General features: G+C 35.1%; 1 protein-coding gene across 1 annotated transcript in view; it reads right to left on the bottom strand.

The window, feature by feature from the left end:
• The window catches only part of MRVI1 (murine retrovirus integration site 1 homolog), a 66,849-nt gene that overhangs the window by 30,397 nt on the left and 25,855 nt on the right, over positions 1 to 10,597 (bottom strand). The window contains exons 5-6 of the mRNA XM_010563790.1: positions 5,369 to 5,469; positions 2,477 to 2,547 (exon numbers count right to left, since the gene is read on the bottom strand). Of these exons, the coding sequence (XP_010562092.1) occupies positions 2,477 to 2,547; positions 5,369 to 5,469 (172 nt within the window). The remainder of the gene's footprint in view (positions 1 to 2,476; positions 2,548 to 5,368; positions 5,470 to 10,597) is intronic.

Here is a 10,597-nt window from a genome sequence, read left to right as displayed (position 1 = left end):
TTTGTTTGTGTAAGAGGGGGGGGGGGGGGGGGGGAGGCAGCTCTTGCTGCTGCATCTCTGAATATGGAGGGATAATGGAGGGATAATCATTCTTTTGTATAAGTCTGATTTCTGTCAGTACAGTTCCATAAATTTATTTAGTTTCCACAAGTTTAGTTACCTCTGAAATCAACTGCTGGCAAGCAGGGTAGATTTTAAGTGTTCCAAGTTCCCTTCAGTGTATCTGAGCTGATTTACATGGATCTTATCTCCATCTTAGTTTTACAGGACATATAAAGGAAGTTTCCCTTTCAATGCAAGCAGCCAAAACCCACATCTTACTCACAAATTTAAAGGATCAATCACAAAACTGGAGCAAATGCATGAGAAGTCACAACTCTTCGAAGCCTCCTAACAATCTTTCAGTGGGCTTTCTCTCAACTACATTTTTACAGGCATACTGATGCAACTGAGTACCCAGTTATAAAAGCATCAGAATCACAAACTAGTAAGGATTAATTCTGACTGTTACTGATATGAATAGTTAGTACCTTATCTCTGCACGGCTGAAAAGCTAACTCTACTACAACAGTGGAAATACTACTTACATAAAATATTTTATTATCTTATTAAGAAAAAGGCAATGTTAAGGATGTTTTACTATATTTTAAAATCTCCAATTCTCTATTTGTGTGAAACTAGCCCAGGATCCCAGATGTATAAAATTATTATGATATTTTTGTCATGTCACAAATACCAAATTAATTCCAGCAAACTAACCCTCATAAATCCACAAAAAGGGAAATGAAATGTGTAATAATACATTAGATTCTGCCTGAAAGGGTTCTGGCCTCTCTGTTTTGACCACCAGAAAGAAAAAAAAATAAGGTATATACACTGTTAATAGCAGAGAGAGTTTGGGTTACTTTCAGAGGTACCAATTAATTTTTTTCTTCATGCAATACTTCCTATACAAGAGAAAGTAGAAACATAACTATAATTTCGGGAAAGTATTCTTAGCTGTAGCCATTTTTCAACCCTAGGGATGCACAATCTGCCGTCATCAGAAGATCAGTGCTTCTTATAAGAAATATTTGCTACGACTGCCAGGAATCCCTTCGCTATTGGAAAATTCAGAAATGCTCCATGAACCCCCATGCCTATGTTCAATATATTGCTCAAGAACAACTCCACATATCTGAGTTTCTTAAAAAAATCACACAAAGAGGACTTATTAATCAGAGTCCTTAATAGAATCTCAATTACTAAAAGCAATCTAGGTTGATAAAACTTAATTTTTCTTCTGAGTATTTTGAGTATCAGAGAGGTAGCAGGGCTCTGATGTTTGCTGGTTCTTTAGTAAAGAAAAAAAGGAACAGATGCATCTGTTTCAAGACGCCTAAGAACTAGGTTCCTTAGTAATAGTAGAAAGGGCGCTTCCCTTTAAAAGCCTCTGGGAGTATTGGAATAGTCACCTGATAAGCTTGGGTTTAAGTCTGTCACAAAACCAGTATTTTTTTTTTTTTAAGGTATGCAATGATCACACATCTCCATGATTTTACAGAAAACTGTTTTCATGCACAGCATAAAGCAGTGATAATTGGCTCACATTAAGTTGATGGCTGGGAGAAAGTAACATTGTTGTAAAGATAAAAATAATTTAAAACATTTATTCTACATTTCTGATGTAGAAATGTACACCCACCCACTCCCCACCCTGATTTTGGTAGGAGGTCTCATATGCTTATTCCTTCATCCTTTACGTGTGATAGTATAAACATTCTATCATCAACTCTGTTCAAGTTTTACTTTACAAGAAATACATAAATGGAGACAACTAACAATCCAAATGCAAACATACCAAGACTAAGAACTGATGGGAGCTTTGCCACTGACTTAACAGGATGACCTTTTATCTCAGTCTGTAGTACTCATAAATCTGCATCCACACCATTAGTCCCCTTGAAAAACAATTTACTCCACAGGTAGCTACCAGAAAACTAATATAACTAATTATGTAGTAAGAGACTCATTAGAAAGTTAAGAAATGAAGAAAATCTTCCCCTGGATAGCTTGTTTTCATTTGAAGTTTAATCTGATATATTTGCCAAACTAAATAACTTGAGACTTAAGTGTCTGTTAAACTCCTTGCTAAAAAGTAACAAAACCAGTGTTACTGAGCAGTATTTTGCATACAACAAGAATTTTAAGCATGTGTATCTCCAGCCTTCTAAAAATGTTAAGCTAACACACTAATCTAACAACTTTACAAAACTAACAGGCATATTTCCCTGGATCTGTCTGCATGCGATCCACTTATGATCGTAAATGCATGATCACAATTCAACATGCTAGCAGTATTCCCTGTGCATGCATTACAGACAGTATGCACAGGAAAGAAGCTGTAGTCTATACAGCCAGACTCTATATTCAGGTCTTTATTGTATGTCACATTTTCTGAGAACACTCCTAACTTATATGAATAATCACTTCTTACCAACAGAAGTCAATGAACTTGTTGGATTCCTAGTGGCACGGTTAGAATGTCTCCTATGAGGACTACGAGGCCTAGAGAGAAAAATGAACAAGCAAAAATTATGGGAGTATGCCACCAAAAAAAAGTTCTAATTCTCTATAAAAATTTAATGTTAAAAAGAAAGCACTTTTTCTTTGATTAAAAAAATGAAAACAAAAAGGTTTTATTCCAATTTCTCTCATCTCCAAACAACTGGAAAATGGAGGAAGATTGCAGAAAGAAGGAAAATTACAGAAATTGCTCTCACAAAGGAGTTCTGACATTTGCTGATAACCTCATACACTGTGAACTTTTGATTTCTCAGAAAAACTACATTTCTTTAGTTCATTATCATGACTTAAAACTCATGCAAATATGGTACATTGCAAAAAAAAAAAAAAAAATTGTCTTTGTAAATTGTTAGTGCTTCCTAAAACTTCATAAACTAAGTTTTATGACTGAAATAATTTCTTAGGCTCCCACACTGATGCTCCCATATAGCAATATGGGAACCTTCTAGATTGAAAACCAGATGAAAGTCTCAAATGACTACAGAAAATTAAATGCTGACCCAGCAAATAATGCTACTTTTAAGGGGCTGCATTCTGACTCTTAAATAATCTTGAAGTTTGGGGAAGTACACTATAAAAACACAAGCAAATTATAGTATAGATTTATGATCAATACTTTCTGATTATCTTTTCCCATGTTTTAAGTCTAATGGCAGGTCAATAAATTAAAAAAAACAGGTCAAAAAGTATGCTTTATCAGAAGACTGAAAATTAATTCAACTCAAAACTGAATTGAAGTTTTCAACTTCAAACAGGATTATTATTTCCATTCAACAGTTTACTTTCACATATGCTTAACGTCAAGGTGGTATTCTTGCCCTGTCTACCTGAATGGGCCTAAACATCTGCTTCAAAACTCACTGTACTATAGTATTCAAGCTAGACATTTAATTTGTCCAACCATCTAGCTTAGAAACATTATCTACTTGAATTTTCAACTGATACCTATTTTATTTCACACGATCAGGAATGTGGTCCTATCCCAGTTTTCAGGTGCTAGGGAAGTTCTTTTGCAGCTTCACTGAAACAGTAAGGAGGACTTAACAGATACAAGGGAGGAAGTGAAAGAAGAGAGTTGGGAAAGAAGCCTACATTTGTTGCATCTGTTTTTTTAGGTAGCAAAAAAGTCCAGTAACACAATTTCCAATGCTTTCAACTCTGGACTTTAGAAGAACTGAGCATATCTTAATTGGCTTTAGAGAAAATTTTAAAGATGCTGGCTAATAATATCATGCTATTCTAATATCTTAGAATATTATCTCATGAAACAAAGTTAGTCAGCAATGCCAGACAACCAACAATATTTGTAAGGAAAGAAACAATATACAGTAACAGTAGCTTCACCAACATCACCTTAAGTTATATAACACAGTATGTGTTTTAAGTCAATACCAAGATAATATGCACAAGACTGGAGGGTACATTTATTCTGAAAGATATATGTAATATGCTAAACCTGTCAAAAGAAGATAAGGAACATTTTCAGCTGTTCAAAAACTATAAAATGCTAAGTATAAAAAGTAAATAAAATCCTTGCAAAAGCTATTAGTTAAAAAATGCAAAGCATTTTTATGATCACAAGCCTTCCTTGGAAATTTTCTGCCCTCACAAATAAGCCTTATTATACAAACTGTCATACATTGCAAGTCCACCTTTTGCCAAAAACCTTCCTTCTTTGTTAAAACACACTTCAGTAATTTAAGGATCATGCAAACAGATTGTTTTTAAGAACAACATAGTTTGTTGCTGCATTTCCTTTCAATAGACAAACCAATTAGAACAGGTTGCAAATATTATTGCTACAATGTCTATTTTTCAGCACAGTACTAAGAATATTGTTATAAGATGGTAATATAGCTAGTTCTTTAATTCAAGAAGGGAACAGACAACACAGGCTTTGTACATAAGATACACCCATTTGCAAGAGTCAACACTGATGGCTGACCATACCTTCAGAAACTTACATCTTTAGTATTTAAAAAAAAGTAATTTTTTAAAGTCTTACAAGGATTAACTTCCTAACTCTACATCAGTCTACAAAGCTCTTATTGGTTCAGTGGAAATATTTATATGATTAAAGGCAGCACTACTGGTGTACATATATAATTAGTAGACCAGAATTAGGTATTTAGCTACTGAACTGAAAAATTTCCGTGTGTGTGTGTGTAATAATTCAGGAAACACAAAAATGCTCAATTGTACTTTTTATTGATCTCAGTTGTTCTTTGACTGGGTCTAAGTAAAGGTTAAAATTTGGACAGATGGACGGTATTGCACATTGCCATGCACAGAACATGAGGAATCCAACTGTCACTCATCCTTGCAGTAGGTGTAGGATTGTAGCATACACATGCACACCACTATATGTCTACAAGAGGATTTGACCAAGCAATTTTTTCCTCACCAGGCCACATTTTATTTGCTAGCAAAAGGATGGACTTAAAAGTTACAGCTTTTAGTCCAAATTATGCAAAGCTTTGATTTACATTTTTGTTTTAGTTTCAAATTATGCTATTCTGAAATATAAGAAAGTTCATGTAAATTTACAATATACTGAGTCATGTTGGCAGGCTTAGTATTATATGAACCTCTACTCTTTCAGTATCAACTATATTCCTGTCCGTGCCAAACCCCCCATCCAAAAAATCATCATCAAAATGCAAAGACAACAGGATCGATTTACAACTAGAGATACAGCAACAATACTTTAATACAATATAAATTTGAAAGCAATATTTTAGAAACACAGGTCCTGGAATTACTGTACAATTTATGCACAGATTGGTAATGTATTATATAGTACCTGTTAAGCAGATTTTTATCAATTTCTACATCTGGCGTAACAGCATTCTCTGGAAGAACAACAGAAGGTGTACTGCATGTTGTCCCTTCAACAGTAGTGTCCTGAATGGTTTGTGACAAATAGAAAAATGTAGTTAAACAGAAATTCAAAACACTGAATATTGATGCTCTATGTGGAAATTAATGTGTATTGCTCAATTTTGGTAAAACAGAAAATGACTGAACTAAGTGAGAATTAGCTCTCACTTGATAAAACAAATGTGAATTAGAGGCCTATACTTAAATTGCTAAAAAGTGAAGATGGAGACCTGGAATATCCCTTTTCTTTACAAATTTTTAATGCACACAAGCTAAATTCAGTAAGAATGGAACTAATAAGCAAGCTTTAAAATGGTAGACAAACTGATTTTTTACACAGCAAACCATTCCTCTACTGAAGTACACATACAACACTTAGTGAACTTAGGAGCTGAATGCAAGAGCAAAAAGCAGCTATGTATAACAGGGCTAAATTAGGCACACAAACCCTCCAAACTGTACTAGTGTGCAATGAAAGCTTGAATAAATGCAGTATTAAGAGTACACATGCAATCCAAAAAAAACAGAAAATAATTGTAAGGTTAACTTGTTAGTGTTCTACTTAGTTTTCCCTCCCATGAATTGGAAAAATATTTTTTAAAATATAAAACTTCAGTATTTAATAAAATACAATATAGTTAATTGACAAAAGAAGCTGGCACTGAATATCAATGTATGCTTGCCTTCTTAAAAAATATGAGAACTTGTTGCAAGAACTTAACCCCAGACCTTCTACCACAATGATGCCAATCAGCAAGAGAAGAAATCTGTTTCCTGTGAGATATCACAAATGGAGATGCAGCAAGTTGGAATAAAGAACTGTGCATTTCTCATACGTAGTAAAAAAATTATTACTTCTACCCCATGTACTACATTCAAATTCACACACACACACGAAAAAAAAATAAAAATCAACCCCTGTACTGTTGAAAGGCTACATAAGCAATCTGGTGTTTACAGTCAGTCAAGAAGTTGAAGAAAGTGATTCACACAAAATCATGCAAAGGGGGGAAAGTGTAGGCACCTGTTAGAAGTTGCAATTTTTCTTTTAGAGTACAGTCATGAGGTAAGTAGAACATATCATAGCAGCGTAAGTATTTATAGCTGGAGGGAAAGCTTCCCAAAAGCAGCAGGGGACTGCCATCAATCAACTTGTAAAACTGAAAGAATAATTTGTAAATTCTCAAATCCTAATTGCTTCTGCTAGGCACTGGTATGTACAAGTATTTTAATCTATTTAGTTATTTGGAGTCTAATTTTTTCTTGAAACTATATCCCAAAGTTTCTTAAGAAAATTTTACTTCAGTTGGCATTGGATTAGAAAATAGAATAGAATAGAATGGAATATTTTCAGTTGAAAGGGACCTACAATGACCATCTAGTCCAACTGCCTGACCACTTCGGGGCTGACCAAAAGTTAAAGCATGTTATTAAGGGCATTGTTCAAATGCCTCTTAAACACTGACAGGCCTGGGGCATCGACCACCTCTCAAGGAAGCAATGCTTCTGAATTTTCTAAAAGAGCATGCTTGCTATCCATTGCACAAAGCCAATTACATTCAACTGTTATAAACATCATTTTGCTTTTATTGAAATAGCATTTGCTGTCAGTTTTGCTTGCTCCTTTTAAGAATGTTTCCCTACTAGAGGTTGACACAAGTGTAATGAATTCAGAATAACATTTATTTTGGTAATATTCATTAAACAGGCAGGTAATAAAAAGTTGTTATAAAAGCACTAATTCAGGCATTTACAGAATGATGCATGTAATAGCTCACAGTTTAACAAGTCAACATTTTAGAACAGAGAAAATTAAATAATTTCAATTATTTGAAATAAATGCCATCAATGAATAATTATTTCAGTCATCTACTGTCATGTGGAGAAATTAGCATAGTCATAAGGTTTGTTACAATAAACAAGTAGCCAAGAGTATAAATTGAAATGGAATTCCATACATCCAGAAAGCTAACAGTCACATGACTGCTAATATCTATCAGATACAATAGAACTCCTTTCAACACCTCTCTCAGTGCTGCATTTTATTCTTGTTGAAATGAGGTATTTTCTGATCAATTCAAACAAAACGGTATAATATTAAAATATATAGCATAACCCTTCTTCCTCCCAAAGGCAATAAAATATGCTTTGGGTTGGACATCTAGTTTAGGATTCTTGATTCTGTTGTAAACAGCTTTTTTTTTTTTTTTTTTTACTAAAATAAATACATTCCTCGCAGCTCCACACTTTTATAGTCATAATTCTCATATGACGCTCCTCGGCAAGTTTACATTGTCAGTCACAGGAAAGCAGGATGGGAAACATGCCAAGAAAATAATACAAAGATTTAAGTTTAAGAAAAATATCCTTGTAATATTGGAAATGTCAGAATATAAAAGCATGATATATTATGTAATTCAAGTGCACAAATGACATTGTATGATAACAGTCTGAAAGCAAGTTTTAGTAGTATTCTTGAAAATGTTACTAAGTAACAATGTATTTTGTCTAACAGTCAATGACAAAAATTCAGGTGACTGCCCTGCTTGTAGGGCAAAGCAGCTGAGTACACATGTACATTGTTTGTACTAATCTCATGACTGCCAAAGAGCAAAAGCTTTTGAATGATGTAACATCAGCCTTGGAGTCATTCAAGTCCATTTTAGGACTCTAAAAACAGCTCATTGAAAAAAGAAGAAAAGAGAAGAAAAAGAAAAAGGCTGTACCCAAGTCTGGTTCAGGTCAGGTAGAATACATTAATCTTGGTCAGCAGCTATGTAGCTCAACTTCTACACAGGTGAAAACTCATGCCTCTATTGTCCAAACCTATTGCACATCTGTATAGGATAGGGGCAGGAAGAGGTAGAGCATGAAGCTCTTTTCAGGGCCAGCTGGCTTGAATCAAAAGAAATCTTTGTACTATGAAGAGTACTCAGGCTGCTATATGCAGACCTCGGAACAGAAGGTTTAACGGGAAGCTTAAGCCGTCTCACAGTTGCACATCTGCACAAGATGATACATAAGATTTCCACCACCATCCCATTGCCTGCCTGTAACTGGTCTCTCTGTTAGCTTCCACTCAAGTCTGCTCTTCAGCTATTCCCAACAGCCGCCTTATCTCCTAGTACCAGTGACGGTCTGCTACCAAGTCTTTGCTTCCTTTTTGTCCCAAGGCCTCCTCCCATAAAAATGTAGGGTAGAACTGACTCCACTTCTATGGCTCAGGTGGGAACTGATCCAGATGTTCTACAAGGATGACACCATGTGCCATCTAGTCTCGCAGGGAGACTTGCGCAGGTCTGAGAAATGGCACATGCAGTTTGGTCCATAACAGAAGATCTAAGAGGCTCAGGGATACTCAGGGTAGATAGGATCTCCAGACATTCTGGCTGTTAAGCTCTACCAAGCCCTCAGTAAGCATACAGTAAAAGCATTTTTAGAAGTTTTATAATCCAGCCAAATTTGGATAGATTTGAACAGTAATGGGGAAAAAAACCCCCAAACCCCACAAAACCCCCCCTCTGCTAAAAGAGCTACCCTGCCAGGATAGTCAGATGATAAAGCTTTACTATATACCACCTGAATTCTTTGGGGGGAAAAAAAAACCCCAATCCTCTGCCACCTGGTCGTATTCTTAGAAATTAATTAAAGGTCTGGACTGAATTTCAGAACAAATTTGGCCTGAAACAGACACTTATGTGAAAGGCCTCAGAAAAGTTATGCATCTCAGACAGCAGTCTTTTGAGTAAGATGGGGTTTTAAATAACCTTAATTTTAAATGTTTAAGTGAAGTGCTGAGCTTAGAGTTTAGCAAGTAAAGTAATGAAATTCAATTGTAACTGCATCTAGTTGAAACAGACAGGACAACAAAGTAAATGTGGGACATCTCCTTCAGAACAAAAAGATGACATGCAGCAATTTGATAAAAGTACAATACAAATTTAAATAGGAATAATAATAAAAAAAGAAATGCAGAAGCTTCAATGATGGAATAATCAGTGTACGAGAAACATTATGAACATCTGAGGCAGACTTTTCCTCAGCAATCAGAAGAGCCAGTAAATTCAGGATAGAAAGAGAGGAGAAAGCTGGAAATAGAAATAGGGATTTTTTATTTAAAAAGAGGGAAAGATGGCAGCTCACAACCAACCCTGAAAGTGTAGGGAGGTTTATAGGCCACTATAACATAACTGGTAAGGATCTAATTTTCTTTGCTGCAGGTATGCATTACATGTATAGAAATTACATTTTTAATACTAAACACCTGAAATCAGTTTTTAAGAGTATCAGTGAAAGCATATTGTAATAGTATACTATTCTATGTGAAATAAATCTAAAGACATTAAAATATGGAAAGTACTAAAAATGACATCTGATTATGAAGTTCTATAATTTATGGTGGGAGAAATGATTCTGTATAAAACACTTCTAAAATGTTCAATACCTACTGTAACAAGACAGCACACAAACTAAGAGTTCAACTACATACTCTTAATTCAGACAACATTTCAAACAAGGGCCTAAAGTTCTTTGAATTAGGCTAACTGGCCTCACACCTGTGTTAATGGGAATTTCACATCCACTTTCCTGAGGAACACAGAGCTAATGCGTACTTTGATGAATGTTGTTTAGAGTTAGTCAGAATGGTGAACATAGGCTGCTTTAAGAAATACTGAAATGGGAAACCATATTTGTTTTCTCAAAATTAATTTGAGAAATATAACCCAGGTCTTCCCATCATGTAAAAGATACCTGAAGTAAGCAAGAAACTACATGTGGTGTAAGGTTCATTTTCTTTTTCTCAGAACTGTTTTGTGAATGTGTGTGCATTTGTGCATGCAGGGAAAAGGTGGGGAAGCATCTCCTGAAACAGATTGAGGAAGTTGTTAGACACCAGACAGCACTTTAGATAAGATGAGATTTCAGACTTGGAAAGTTTTGTTCAATGGCGGAAAACAAGTCCACAAGTTGTTAGTTCCTTCTGATGCCCTCTCCCTGCTTGCAAGTCCTTATCGCATAATGATAAACTATTTTACTTATTACATAGTCATGCTGTAGAACTTGGACTGCAGCAAGACCCAAGAATGATAACAGGTATGAACAAGATCAAATTCTCACAACACTGGTTAGCTGCAATCTTTAACTTAAGTAG

Source organism: Haliaeetus leucocephalus, unplaced genomic scaffold (assembly GCF_000737465.1).
Source record: "Haliaeetus leucocephalus isolate CR32 unplaced genomic scaffold, Haliaeetus_leucocephalus-4.0 Scaffold173, whole genome shotgun sequence".
Taxonomy (NCBI): domain Eukaryota; kingdom Metazoa; phylum Chordata; class Aves; order Accipitriformes; family Accipitridae; genus Haliaeetus; species Haliaeetus leucocephalus.
The sequence above is the reverse complement of the archived record's forward strand: the minus strand, read 5'-3'. Positions and strand labels throughout refer to the sequence as shown.